The 14,270-nt window shown below is 54.8% G+C and overlaps 2 protein-coding genes across 2 annotated transcripts; one reads left to right on the top strand and one right to left on the bottom strand.

The window, feature by feature from the left end:
* Window positions 1-307: 307 nt before the first annotated feature.
* Window positions 308-8,768, top strand: TBL3 (transducin beta like 3). Its single transcript, XM_030958084.1, is given in 24 exon segments — window positions 308-387; window positions 524-575; window positions 650-745; window positions 975-998; window positions 1,000-1,023; window positions 1,407-1,548; window positions 1,694-1,778; window positions 2,144-2,311; window positions 2,684-2,759; window positions 2,889-2,985; window positions 3,428-3,490; window positions 3,493-3,623; window positions 3,919-4,060; window positions 4,421-4,479; window positions 4,960-5,063; window positions 5,438-5,588; window positions 5,698-5,928; window positions 6,080-6,150; window positions 6,516-6,672; window positions 7,028-7,086; window positions 7,323-7,426; window positions 7,590-7,661; window positions 7,942-8,100; window positions 8,558-8,768. Coding segments are annotated over 24 exon segments (2,433 nt in total). The 5' UTR covers window positions 308-334; the 3' UTR covers window positions 8,671-8,768.
* Window positions 8,769-10,057: 1,289 nt separating this feature from the next.
* Window positions 10,058-12,997, bottom strand: NOXO1 (NADPH oxidase organizer 1). The gene is made up of 7 exons (XM_030958440.1): window positions 12,923-12,997; window positions 12,745-12,808; window positions 12,094-12,274; window positions 11,684-11,865; window positions 11,381-11,494; window positions 10,851-10,968; window positions 10,058-10,628 (listed from the first exon to the last, which is right to left on the bottom strand). The coding sequence occupies exons 1-7, from the start codon at window positions 12,995-12,997 to the stop codon at window positions 10,058-10,060; spliced, it is 1,305 nt and encodes a 434-aa protein (XP_030814300.1).
* Between the last annotated feature and the right edge of the window lie 1,273 nt (window positions 12,998-14,270).

Below are 14,270 nucleotides of genomic sequence, written 5' to 3'. Positions count from 1 at the left end.
CTGGAGAACGCTCCGGATGGCGAAGAATTGGAGCGCGGGAGCCGCTCGGGGCCGGGCTGTGGCCGCTGTCCCGGGGGAACGGGGAATTCTTAGCCGGCCCTCCGGTGCCGCTCGGGGCCGGGCTGTGGCCGCTGTCCCGGGGAACGGGGAATTCTTATCCCGCCCTTCGGGGCCGGGCTGTGGCCGCTGTCCCGGGGAACGGGGAATTCTTATCCCGCCCTCCGGAGCGCTCCCCGCGTGGTGCCGGCGGCGCCCCTCGCTTACGTCACTGGAGGGGCCGGAAGTGTTCTCTCACTTCCCGGAAGTGGCGGCCGGAAGCACGTGGGTCGCGGCCATGGCGGACACGGACCCGGCGGCCGCCGCCGCTCCCGTGCGCTTCAAGAGCAAGTGAGGGAGCCGTGGGACCGGGCTGGGGCTGCGAGGGCGAGCCAGGGGCTGGCCTGGCCTGGCCTGGGACCGGAACCCCCTGGCCGTCGCCGCTCCGCTTTAACGGGGCCTCCCGGCGCGTCTCTTTCCCTTCCAGCTACTCCGTGACGCGGAAGATCGAGCCGTTCTACAAAGGAGGGCGAATCCAGGTAATCCCGGCTCTGGAGGGACATCCCGGCATGCCGCGCCTCTCGGCTCTAACGTTCCCGATCCCTTTCTCCAGATCAGCCGGGATGGGAAGTTCATGTTCTGCCCCTGTGGGAGCAAAGTCAACGTCATCGATGTGGAAACGGGAGCGCTCCTGCACAGCCTCCAGCAGGTGACCGGGACCGGCCTCTCCTGGGCGGTTTGCGAGGCTTCCAGAGCGTTTTCTCACTGTGGATACAAAGCTCCCGGGAGTGAGGAGTGCAGGGAGGGTGGGAACGAACCAAGCACAGGTTTTGGGTGGTCCCGAGCTGTGCTCGGGGTCAGCAGAGCCCTTGGAGAAGGGAGCTCTGGGATCTCTGCAGGGATGGTTTAACCGTGGGATTTCCCCTCTGATTTCCCAGGATGAGGAAGAGGATGTCACAGCGCTTCGTGCTGAGCCCTGATGATGAGGTGGGTTTGTGCTGGGGGCTGTGAGCAGCCTGGGACAGGCTGAGCCAGGAATGGGGAGAACTTTGGGGTGCGTGTGTAGGGCCGGTGCTTGAAGTTGATGGTCCTTGTGCATCCCTTCCTGCTGGGGATGTTCCATGGTTCCATTCCATGCTCTGTGTGCTTCCTGAGATCCCCTGGGGGCCGTGGCTCACACTCACACCTGTGGCTCACACTCACACCTGCCCAGAGCCTGAGCTCCCCAGCAGCTCCCTGTGCCATGTGGCACTGACAGGAGCCCAAACCCAGCCTGTGCTCAGGCTGTCCCCTGTCCCCGTGTCCCCAGGTGCTGGTGACAGGCAGCAGGGCGCTGTTAGCCGTGTCTCAGGCTGTCCCCGTGTCCCCAGGTGCTGGTGACAGGCAGCAGGGCGCTGCTGCTGCGCCGCTGGCGCTGGAGGGAGCCCAGGTGTGAGCGCAGCTGGCGAGCCGTGCACACCGCGCCCGTGGCCACCATGGCCTTCGACCCCACGGCCACCCTGCTGGCCACAGGTACGAGCCACCCTGTCCTGCTCCTGGGGAGCCTCCCGGGGCAGGCAGCAGAGGCTCAGAGCTGTGCCCAGCCGGGGTTCTGCTGCAGCTCCCATGGCTCTCTGTGTCCTGCACAGCTCAGGCCCAGGTGTCCTTCTCTTCCCAGGTGGCTGTGACAGCACCATCAAGGTCTGGGATATGATCAAACACTACTGCACACACAACCTGAAAGGATCCTCTGGAGTGGTACAGTAAGGACCAGTGCTGTTTGTCAGTCCCTGCTGTGCTGGGATACTGGGACTGAGGTGCAGTTCTGGAGTTAATGCAACAGGAAGGTCCATTCCCAGCAGGTTCTGGGCTTTTCCTGCTGTGTGAGAGCAGGGTTGTGGCTGACTCTGCCCAGAGAGGAAACAGTTTGGTCAAGAATTTTCATGGAATCGTTTCACAGAATTTTCACAGAATTGTTGGCCAGGGACACCTCCCAGTAGGCCAGGATGCTGTGAGCCCACCCAAGCTGTGCTGCTGTGGGATGTGCATTATTTAAACACTGCTGTGGGATGTGCATTATTTAAAGGTTGTGGGGTTTATTCCTGTGCTGTTCTCTGCTCCTGCCCAGCCTGGTGGAGTTCCACCCCGACATCTCCCGCCTGCAGCTCTTCTCCTCCTCCATCGATTACAAGATCCGCATCTGGGACCTGAGCTCCAGCAAGTGTGTGGCAGTGCTGGAGGGACACTTCAGTGCTGTCACCTCGCTGGCCTTTGCAGATGGGAACAGCCTCCTCAGGTACTCCTGGCAGGGCTTGCACCTCCATCCATTCACCTCCTGCAGGGTCTGGGTGGGCTCTGCTCTGAGGGGAAGGGGTGGTGCAAGTGCTCAGTGGGTGTGCATTGGAATCATGGAATGGTTTGGGTTGGAAGGGACCTTAAAGCCCATCCAGTGCCACCCTGCCATGGGCAGGGCCAATTCCACTGTGCCAGGCTGCTCCAAACCCCATCCACCTGCCTGTGTTCCTGGGAATATCCTGTGCTGGCACAGGCAATGCTGCTCTCTCTCCCATAGCCTCTCCAGAGAGGTGTTGAGCTCCCACAGTGCCAAATTTGCACCCAGAGCCAAGCTGGACAGGTTTAACACTAAAACTGAGCTTTTCATTTGCAGCTCTGGCCGTGACAAGATCTGCATGGTCTGGGACCTGGAGAGCAGGCAGAGCAAACGAACCGTCCCTGTCTATGAGGTGAAGCTGCTCTTTGTCCCTTCCTTTGAGGCCATGGTCTCCCTCTTTAGGGTCTGCCTGTTGTGAAATCAGGTTTCTCCCCTTTCCCAGGGGTTTTCAGCTTGGTTTGTGCCTCTCTGACTCTTGCAGACCGTGGAAGCCGCTGTGCTGTTGCCTAAAGAGGGAGATTTCTCTCAGCTGGGTGTGAAGAAACAAGGGCTGCACTTTGTCACAGCTGGCAGCAAAGGTGAGTGTCACTGAAGGGTGGCACTTGAGTCACTTCACTGCTGTTGTTCCCAGGCTGTGTGTTCTCCATGGCAGGAGCCTTGGGTGGAGAGCAGAGCCTGGAGGGGCTCCTGAGTTCCTTGGGCAGGCACAGATCCATTTACTACTCACACATTTATCTCTATTTTCAAACTCGATGAGTTTGAGTGAAGGAGCAAAACCCTGAGGCTTTTCCAGCCACTGCATCCTGCCCAGTCTTGCCTTGGAGCTGTGCGGCTTTTCCCACTGTGCTTTGGATCATGTTCCTTGGACATCCACTGTGTGAAGCAGTGGCTCTGCCATGGTTTCTCTTGTTTTCCAGGGATCCTGAGGGTGTGGGAGGTGACCACAGCTGCTGTGTGCACAGCCAGGCTGTGCCCTGTGTGAAGCAGTGGCTCTGCCATGGTTTCTCCTGTTTTTTCCAGGCATCCTGAGGGTGTGGGAGGTGACCACAGGTGCCTGTGTGCACAGCCAGGCCGTGCCCTTGCGCTGCGCGAGGAGCCGAGCGAGCGCAGCCTCTCCCAGTGCCAGTTTGTGCCCGCCAGGAACGAGATCCTCACCGTGTCCATGGAGCACAACATCCTCTTCTATGATGCTCAGAGCCTGCAGCTCAGGAAGCAGGTGCCAGCCCTCAGCCTCCCTGTCCCTCTGTCCGTGCTCCAGGACCAGCTCTGCTCCTGGCAGAGGCACCAAGGGCGCCCCTGGCTCCAGCCTGGTCTGGGATTGTTCCATGGGCCAGGGAATTCCGCTGTTTTGTGGGAATGTTGCCCAGAGACCAGCTCAGGAAAGAGAAAGCAGGACAGCCTTAGCCAGAAATGCCTCCTGTGTGTAGAAATCACACCCAGTATGAAATGGAAAGCAGGCACTCCCACCTCTCCTTCAGCTCCGTTTCCCTCTTGGGCTGTTTCCACTGCAGCTCGCAGGATACAACGAGGAGGTGCTGGATGTGAAGTTCCTGGGCCCTGGTGACTCTCACATCGTGGTGGCCACCAACAGCCCCCAGCTGAAAGTGTTTGAGCTGGCAACGTCCCACTGCCAGATCCTGTATGGCCACACAGGTGGGTGACAGCCCTGCCCTGGGGGGACCTGGGCAGCTCTGCCTTCATCCAGCTTCTCCTGGAGCTCTGGTGCAGAGGAATCCTTGAGTTCTTGGTGGAGCAGCACCACAGCAGGTTTGGGAGTGGTGTGGAGAGAGGATGTGTCCCTTTGTCCCTGTCCCTGGCAGTGAGATCAGTTTAAACTGGAGCTGAAGGTGCAGGTGTGTGACAGGCTCACTCCTCAGGGACCCATCGTGTCCCAGATCTGTCCCCTGGCTCATTAACTGGGCTCATTAAGCACTGGGCTCATTAACTCACCCCTTTCTGTTGTCCCATCTCAGCGTTGTTCTGCACCCACCAGCTTTTATTTTTTCTGTTTAGAAACAATCCTGGCTTTGGATGTCTTCAGGAAAGGCCTGATGTTTGTCACCTGTGCCAAGGTGTGTCACTGTTCTCCATTTAATGAAAGTCTTCATTCCTAGTGATCCCTGTGGGCAAAATTGTTCTTTTTGGAATTCCAGAAAGGGCTTTTTGTTCATACAATCCCTGTCTGCTGCATGCCCCAAAGAGCTTCTCCCACTATCCCTTTTTAACATTGTCCCTGGGAAAACTGGTTGTATTTTATTGGCCTGAGGGAGATGTTTCCTTCTCCAAACATCCTGGTCTGGTGTTAAGAGTTCAGAAAAGTTGTTTGTGTGAGATTGATGAGGGAAAAGGTGCCAAGAGCCCTGACAGACCCAAAACCAAAGCTCTGAGACAACCAGAAATAAATCTCCATGCTGGAGCCCCCGAGCTGATCTTGCTGTGACAGAGATGGAGGTTCAGGCTGGGCAGCAGAGACCAGTGGGGCTCAGGGATGAGGTGAAAGCACAGGGAGCTGCTGATGCCCAGAAGGCTGAGGCATTTCTGTCCTCCCCCAGGACAGAAGCGTGCGGGTGTGGCGCATGGGCAGGGCTGGCAGGGTCACCTGTGTGGCACAGGGCCTGGGCCATGCCCACGGCGTGGGCGCTGTCGCCTGCTCCAGGTAACACAGGCTGGGCAGGGAGGGAGGGAGGGGAATGTCCTGCTGGGTGCTGTCCCCCTGCCAGCTGTGCTGCTTCTCGCCCCTGCTCCCAGCTTCTCCTGGTGCCCGGGTGGGAAGGGATCATGGGGTGGTTTGGGTGGGAAGGGGCCTCAGATGTCATCCAGTGCCACCCCCTGCCATGGGCAGGGACACTGCCCCTGTCCAGCCTGGCCCTGGATACTCCCAGGGATGGGGGAGTCCCTCTGAAATGGAAGCGCTTAGAAAGCCATGAAACCACTTTTCCACACCCAGCAGTGGCTGAGTGTGGGGATGCCAGTCAGGGAGGAGAAACCACGGAATTGTTTCCCTGCCCTTGATGGTTTCATTGCTCTCAGGCTGAAGGAAAGCTTTGTAGTGACCAGCAGCCAGGACTGCACCATCAAGATCTGGAACATCCCGGAATCCCTCACTTCCAAAGCAAAAGCAGCCTTGATCTCCAGCCCAGAGCCCCTCCATGCCAGGGTCACCGAGAGGGGCCATGACAAGGTACAGCTCCACCTGATCTTTCAGTGCTTCAGCCTCTGTTTGTTCTGTGTCCCACAGCCAGAGCTGAGGCCTGACCCTCTTCCTCCTCCTCCTCTTGTGGCTTCCCCAGGACATCAACAGCGTGGCAGTGTCCCCCAATGACAAACTGCTGGCCACGGGCTCGCAGGACCGCCTGGCCAAGCTCTGGTCCTGCTCTGACTGCTCCCTGCTGGGGGTTTTCTCTGGGCACAAACGTGGCATCTGGTGTGTGCAGTTCTCCCCTGTGGACCAGGTCCTGGCCACCTCCTCGGCTGATGGGACCCTGAAGCTTTGGGGACTTCGGGATTTCAGCTGTCTGAAGGTGATGAGAGCTTTGCCTCTTGCCCTGGGCAAAACCTTGGGGTTCCTTAAGGATCCTTCCAAACTTGGGGCATATTCCTTTGTGAGTAAATGGGATCCTTTGGGGTCTCTGCAGAGGCCTGGCACTGCTGAGCTCCCTTCCTGTTTTGCAGACCTTTGAAGGCCACGACGCCTCCGTGCTGAAGATCATCTTTGTGAGCCGAGGGGCTCAGCTGCTCAGCAGGTTTGTGCCTGATTCCAGAGTTAGGGGAATGTCTGAGCTCATCAGCAGCACCAAGAGGAAACACTCTTGTGTCCAAAGAATCAAAGATGCCTTGTTTAGGCCAGGCTTTCTGTAGAGCTTATTTTAATCTTCCTCCTCTCCAGGTGTCCCATGGGTTCCATGTGTGGCATTGCTGGGTTGGGACAAACTCAGTAGGCAAAGCTAAGGGTGCATCTTGCCCTCCACGTTTTTGGTTAACTCTGCTCCTGTTTGGAAGAAATTGGGATATTTGTTAAATTCATTCAAGTCCATCTGATATTTGAGGTGGGACAGAGCAAGAATGGATCTGTCCAGTGATTCTTTCTGTTGTGTTTCTCTTCCAACAGTGGATCTGATGGTCTCTTAAAACTCTGGACAATTAAAACAAACGAGTGTGTGAAAACATTAGATGGTCATGAGGACAAAATCTGGGGCCTTCACTCCAACAAGAAAGATGACATGGTGGTGACAGCCTCCAGTGACTCCTGCATCACCCTGTGGCAGGTACAGCAGGGGGCTGGCTCCTCCCTGGGTTAATAATCAGGGTAATGGGAGAGCTCAGGCTCTCAGTGGCTTCTTTTTCATGTGTTCTTCATGTCTGCAGTTTGAAATTAGGTTAACAAGGCTGACCTTGGGGTTTGGGGGTATTTTTTGGCCATTCTGGATGTCCCCAGAGCAGGAGATGGGCCCCAGCATTGGAGCTTTGGAGGGAAGTTGGAAATTGCTGGATTTAACATTTAAATTACTTGACCCCGAGATTTTGCTGCAGAAACTGGTCTCCACGTCACTTGATGGCCCAATCAAAACCCTTCTGTATTAAGGCAGGATTTGATAAAGTTTTAACCTGTGTTTTTTATAGGATGTGACTGAAATTGAGGAGAAAGAAGCACAGGCTAAACAGGAGGAGCAGATTATGAAGTGAGTTCATCTTGTAAAATCTTCATAAAGAGCTGTGAAAGGCAAGCTGTGCAGTGGAACTGTCCACACCTGGAGCCATCCAGCTCCACCTGATCTCCCATTATTGGAGTGAGGGCATTTATTGGCGAGCACCACAAACTCCAAAATTATTGCCAAAGTCTGCTGCTTTTCCTGTAGTTTTGGTTTTTTCAGCACCCGAAGATTAGTCTCACTCTTGCCCCTGATTTGTTTTCCAGAGAGCAAGAGCTTTCTAACCTCCTCCATGAGAAAAGGTACCTCAAAGCTCTGGGCCTGGCCATCTCCCTGGACCGGCCGCACACGGTGCTGACCGTGGTCAAGGGTGAGTCCAGAGCGTGCTCTGAGGGCATCTCCTGCCCTCCCTCCTTTCCTGGACACCTCCTCCAGCCAGTTCAAGGCTTCAAAGTCCAATAATTAGTCTGAGAGGCTGAGTTTTCCCTGAGTGCCATCACCCAGGCTGTCCCTGCTGTCGTTTCTGTCCCCAGCCATCCTCAGGGAGCCTGAGGGGAGGAGGCACCTGGAAGAGAACATTGTTCGGCTCCGCAAGGATCAGAAAGGTTTGTGGCACGACTCAAGTGCTGAAAGCTTCCAGGTCAGAGGCTTTTCTGCCACCTGAAATTAGAATCCTATAATCCTGGAATGGTTTGGGTTGGGAGAGTGTTCAGTTTTACCCTCTGCCATGGGCAGGGACATCATCCAGTAGACCAGGACTGGCCTGGGGCACTTGCAGGGGTGGGGAGTGTCCCTGTGTGGGACCTGAACCTCGGTGAGAGCCCAGGGATGTTTTCTGTGTGGGCTGTGCTGTGTGCCAGCCTGGCCAGCCTTCCTTCCCCACAGAGGCCGTGCTGGCGTTCCTGGTGACGTGGAACACCAACTCCAGGAACTGCCACGAGGCCCAGGCTGTCATGGAGACCCTCCTGAGGCACGAGGCCCCCGACACCCTCCTGCAGTTCTCTGGAATCAAATCTGCTGTGGAGTCCCTGCTGCCCTACACAGGTGAGGCCCTGTGGGGACAGGAGGGGCTGGCTTGGGTCAGGGATCATGGAATGGTTTGGGGTGGAAGGGGCAGGTCAGGTAATCCACCCCTGCCATGGCAGGGACACCTTTCACCATCCCAGGGTGGGATCCCCATCCCAAGCCTCATTGTCCAGCCTGGCCTTGGGCACTGCCAGGGATCCAGGGTGGGCACCCTGTGCCAGGGCCTGCCCTCCCTGCCAGGGAACAATTCCTTCCCAAAATCCCATCCATCCCTGCCCTCTGGCAGTGGGAGCCATTCCCTGTGTCCTGTCCGTCCATGCCTTGTCCCCGGTCCCTCTCCAGCTCTCCTGGAGCCCTTTAGGCCCTTGAGGTCTCCCTGGAGTGTTCCCTTGTCCAGGCTGGGCATTCCCAGCTCTCCACATCGAGGGCAGGGTTCTGTGCCTCCCCTGTGCCCTGAGCCCTCCCCTCCTTGCAGAGCGCCACTTCCAGAGGCTGAGCCGCCTGCTCCAGGCCTCCACCTTCATCGAGTTCATGTGGCACAACATGAGGCTGGCAGACGTGGCCCAGCAGGACCAGGGGACTCTGTGACCCCCCCTCCTCCCACCAATTGCTCTTTCCAAAGAGCTCTTTCCCACCAGGATTTCTAGTTCCTGTATTTTATAATAAATGTTTTCGTTTCTAAACCACGTCTACCATCCAATCTCCTCAGGGATGAATGAAAGGAAAAGGTCATTTCTTTGGCCAAGCTGGGGTTTGTGTTTTCACACCCTGAATTTTCACAAAGAGCAGGCAGTTTGGGATTAAAAAAAGGCAGAATCCCAACAAGCAGTTGGGATGTAAAGGGTTCATGGGGCTGGGATCTTGCTTGGGCAAAGCAGCCTGGACCAAGGCAGGGGTCTCACCTGTGTCCACCCAAAATTTAGCACCTGGGAGGAAGAGAAGCACAATTTAAATTTCCCAAATAGCAAATTTTTAAAGCATAAAACAAGCAGGCTTCAGAGATATTTACATGTATTTTATTTCATAGACAAAAATGTATAAAATTCAAACAGCACAAACGCCTCACAAGTTCTGTATAAAGATATGAACAGATACCTGGGTGAATAAATACAATTAAAGCCATCACTGTAGAGAAAAGTCTTGATTTTCCTGTAACTTTTTTCCTAACTAATTTCTAGCAAATGAGTTTAGGATTAGAATTGTTGTGAGTTTCAGTAACTAGCCAGTCCCCTGGAAAGAGGAATGTTTTGTCCACAAAAGTGACCTCTGTTCCCATCCCCAGGTGGGACAGGAGCTGTGACTCCCCTGGTTGTGTTCCTGTGCCTGCACAGACATGGCTGGAGGGAGCAGGGATGAGGTTCCTCCCCAGCAGGTTTTTTATTCTCACAACCATTCAGCAGATCCAGCCCATCCCTGTATTTCATGGCCTCTCCACTAACCTATAAAAAACCCCCCAAACCAACACCAAAAGTCAAAAAGTTAAAAAAAAATCTATAAAATAAGGGGTTCAGTAAATGCCATCACACAGGTGCACCATCCCATCCCCCCCCAGTCCCGTGGCTAGCTCAGGGGACACTGAGGCACTCTGGTGCCACTCCTGTGCCCTCCATGGTCGCTGTGGCTGTGCCAGCTGATCCTGGCATGGGGAATAACCCAGCTGCACTGCAGGGAGGGGAACACCTGCCTGGGGGAGAGCTTCTGGAGCTCCGAGGGACCTCCAGCCCTGGAGCTGCTGCTGTGACCCCACTCAGCCCTGTCCCAGTAACTCCCTGGTCCCTGGGGAAGCTGCAGCTGCCCAGGGAGGTGATGGAGGTGTGTGTGTGTCCCTCGGGAGGGGACAGCCCCAAGCCCTGACACTCCAGAGGTGATGGAGGCGTGTGTGTCCCTCGGGAGGGGACAGTCCCAAGGCGCTGCCCACAGCTCCCAGGGCACCCCAGGGTGTCAGGGCTGTCCCCGTGTCCCCTGCCCAGGGTCACTAATGCTGGCTGGGGTCCAGGAGGGCCGGCCGGGGCGCCAAGTGCTGCACGGCACGCTTGGTGACGGTGCTGCAGCGCTGCAGGATCTCCTGGGCTGAGGGACGGGCTGGCACCTTGGGGACACCCGCGGCCAGCTCAGGGTCAGCGAGGGGCAGCTCGGCTGTGGAGGACTCCACGAAGCCGGAGTCGTTCCTGTCGCTGGCACTGAGCTGTGGGGATTTGCTGCTGTGCGTGGCCAGCTTGTGGCTCGGGCCAGGAGAGCTCCTGGCCGGCTCCACCTCGGGCAGGGACCGAGACAGGTCGGGTTTCCAGGCCAGCCGGGTGTCCCCAGTGCTGCTGCTGCCCAAGCTCAGCGAGGAACTGTTCAACCCCAAATCCAGCTCTGGGGTGGAGCTGGCCTGGGGCAGAGAGCGGGATCTGCTCCTGGCAGAGCTGCCGTGCTCCTCCTGGGAGCTGAGGCTCGGGGAGCAGGCGTGCAGGCCGCAGCTCAGGATGCTCTGGAGCTTGTGGTGAGGGTTCTGGTAGGGCCGGAGGCACAGCGAGGGCAGGTAGCCAGTGCAGCCGTTGTACCTGAGGGCAGGGATGGAAAAAACACTGAGAAAACCCTTCCAGCACCTCGGGCCAAGGGGAGGGAGCACTTGGGGAGCAGGTCTGTGCTGTACACGGGGTGTGAGGACAGGGAAAGCATCCCCAGCCAAGGACATCCAGCTCTGGGGGCTCCTGTGCATCCCACAGGGGAGGAACAGCAAGCAGCTCCCTCGGGGAGCCAGGGCTCTGGGAAAGCCTCCTCACCGGATCAGCCACCAGCCGTTGTGGGACGTCCTGAGCACCTCCACGACCACCCCCTGGTTCAGCGAGAGCTCGTCTGCCTTCTGAGCCTCGTAGGCCTGCACCACAAAGTACAGGCTGCCTGCAGAGAGAGGGACAGTTGGATTTGCCTTGTGGACAAAATGCTCGATCCCTGTGAGACCAGCCCAGCTGCAGGGCAGCTGTCCCTGAGAGTGACTGGTTTGCTCAGGGACCCCAGTCTGATCCATTTAAGTTGAATATAAAGAAGTTTTTTATAAAAAGGGTGTGGAGGCCCTGGAAGAGGTTGCCCAGAGAAGCTGTGGCTGCCGCTGGATCCCTGCAGTGGAAGGTGTTGGGATTGGAACTGGATGGGCTTTAAGCTCTCTTCCAACCCAAACCAGTCCATGGTTCCATGACCCACAGGTGGTGGCAGAGCCAACCAGAAGAGTCAGAGGTCCAGGCAGGGACTCCAGGCAGTGGGTGAAGTGGTGGGGGTTTGCAGAACTCATGTTTTGAAGGAGGAACAGACTCACCCTCCTCGTCTGAGCTGAAGGCATTCTGGATGTCCTCACAGGCATCAAGCTCTTCCAGGTACGAGGCTGGGAACCAGGCTATCTGCTTGTCTGCATTTTCCACCAGCCACCAGCCTACAAAGAGGAAAAATACCCAGATTTTAACAGCCTGCAAGTCAAGACATGACAATAATCCCTGCGAAGGGGACACAAGAGACAGGAGGGACAAGTGCAAACACCTGAACCCCTGACACTGCCTCAGCATTTGCCTAGCTATGAACCCATCTGCCCATCCACCCCAGCACTGAATCCTCTCAAACCTACCAGTCATGTCCTTGATGAGCACTTCCACAATCTCCTTCTGAGCCACTGTGAAGGGTTTGTTCTTTGTATCTTTGGTTTCAAAGGCCTCAATGCAGCGGTAGCTCTGCGACGCCTGAGGGAGGGTGATGGAGAGGGGCTGGGGGCTCTTCTCCCTTCTGAACACTGATGGCATGATCACAGCACTGGAAAGTGAAGGTGCACGTCAAAAACTCATGTGAGAGGTTGAGTTTAGTATTGATTTTGGTAAAATCACTTCTGCAGTAGGCTGAGAAAAGCTTCAGACATCAGAAACAAAATTAAAAGCACCCAGCTGAACTGCCCTGGAGCGTAACTGGTGTTTCCCTTCTATCCATATCCCATAACATTTCTGTTTCACCAACAAACAAAAAAATACAACTCATATTTCACACCTGTTTTCAGGGAAGGAGGGATCAAGGTCTTGAGTCTGTGCCTTGAAAAACTGATTCACCTCTTCACCCCGGGAGATTTTCACATCAGTTTTCAGCAGCTCCTGGGAATACGTTTCCAGCAGTTTCAGGATCTCCAGGCACCTGTTCAGCTTCCCACCCTTCCTCTGCTGCAGAGTTATTCCTTCAAAATAACAAGGGCACAGTTGGGACAGGACAGCAATGGATCTGGATCCCTGGAGCAGCATCTTTTCCCTGAACACCAGGTGCCCTCAGCCACCACCCTTCCTGCCCAAGCCCAAACTGCACAAAGTCACTGTCCCTGCCTCCCTGCCAGTTTTAACAGTTCCTGATAGGATTTTTTGACATCTAAAATTTTTCTTTTTTCACATGTGAAGTTTCAAGAAGCTCTAGGTCAATATTTGAAGTGTAGCATTATTTGCCAAGTGCAGCTATCTATTAAAAAGCTTTTCTGGGTCATTTTACGTCTGTACTAGACCCAAACAAGCTGATGTGACCCAGTGGTGCCATGGCAGGAGTGAGCCCCTGATCTGTTCCAGAGGAAGGTCAGACTCAGAGGCTTCAGTCTCTGTCACGAGTTATCTGTCCCTGATCACTCTCGGGTTTGTTGGTCCATCAGAGATTTGTCCTTACCTTTAAACCTGGGTAAACTCCTCAGTGACCCACTCTCAGTGGGGAATTTTCTCTTCAGCTCTTTCTAAAAGCAAGGAGAAGGAGAGAACAGTGATTCCTCACAGCTGACCCATGGCCAGGCTCCTTCCCCTGCCCAGGACAGGAACCTTGACATTTCAGGAATTGAAAATTCACTTACATGGAATTTCCTAAAGTCTTCAAACGTCCTGTAGATGAGAATGTTGTTCTGATCTGACCAGGACACAAACATCATGTAGTTCTGGGGAAAAAAAAGCAATTTAATCACAATGTTCAATTTTGGATGCTTCCAGACAAACAGCATTTGCTGTGGTTTAAAAGTTGAGGCTTTTAATGTCACATTAGAAAATTAAATAAAACCTTAAACCTACAAAAATATGTTTTAATTTCATAGTCCCAAATGGATAATCATTGCTGAAACCAGGAGAATTTTATGGTGCTGTGACAAAAAGAGACCAAACCCCAAGATATTAAGCTCATTAAAAACCAAGTCCCCTTATCCTAGACCCCTAGGCTCCAATCCCAGTACTATGGGGAACGAGCAAACATATCCCTGGAAGAGTAACTCAAAATCCTCTAGTCTCCCAGTTTGTAAATTATATTTAAGGAAGAAAACAAAGCCAAAAAAAAAAAAAAAGAATAAAAATTAAAGTACCTTCTGTTTTCTGCACTGCATGAAGCCGACAGCCTTCACATCCACGGGATACCTGTTACAGCTCATCTTCCCCAGGCTGCTGCTCCTCCTTCGCAGGGAGCCGGAGGGATGGGAGAGGGAAGGATGAGAGCTGGAGGGATGAGAGCTGGAGGGATGGGAGCCGGAGGGAGCAGAGATGCAGCTCCAGCCCGAGTGCCGAATTTAAATGCGATGCAGCAGGAGGCAGGGCAGAGGTGTTCCCGAGCTTCCTCCTCCGCCCAGCGCCCGGGCAGAAATTCCGCGATTTGCCAAACTGCCGCGTGCCTTTTACCTTTCGCCCCGCTTTTAACATGCAAATGCTGCCGGGTGCGGGCGGGACATAGTTCAGGTATCCGGGGAGGAAAAACACACTCTTTTATCACGTCCTTACTAACCAGCGCCGGGAAGGAAGGGAAGGCAGCGCGGCTGTTTGCCAGCGCTGGGTTAGAGTAGGTCAGGGGCTGCAGCACCTGCCCCGAGATGTTTCCGGGAGACAGGGGAGGTTTTTATGGCGTTTTTATGGTTTTTATTACACGAACCTGCAGCTCGGGCTGAGCTCACTCCAGCCCCAAAGACTGATTTAGAACGTGGGTTGTAAAACACAGATCAGTCACCATTAAACGTGAGTAATATCTGTTGCAAATATTTTTTCCTGCTTTGTCCCACCTGCCGAGCTACTTTAAATAGATTTCTGTCAGTTTTATCAGTATCTCCATTGAGATGCCGATGTAATGAACAGACACATCCCCAGGATGTAACTAAAAGACTGAAAACTCCTCAGGTGTAAATAGGTGATGGAAATTCAGTTCTGAGCACTCTGCCCTGTGTCCAGCCA

The sequence above is a fragment of the Camarhynchus parvulus genome, chromosome 14, assembly GCF_901933205.1.
Source record: "Camarhynchus parvulus chromosome 14, STF_HiC, whole genome shotgun sequence".
In the NCBI taxonomy this organism is placed as follows: domain Eukaryota; kingdom Metazoa; phylum Chordata; class Aves; order Passeriformes; family Thraupidae; genus Camarhynchus; species Camarhynchus parvulus.
This window is presented reverse-complemented; position numbering and strand designations above follow the sequence as displayed.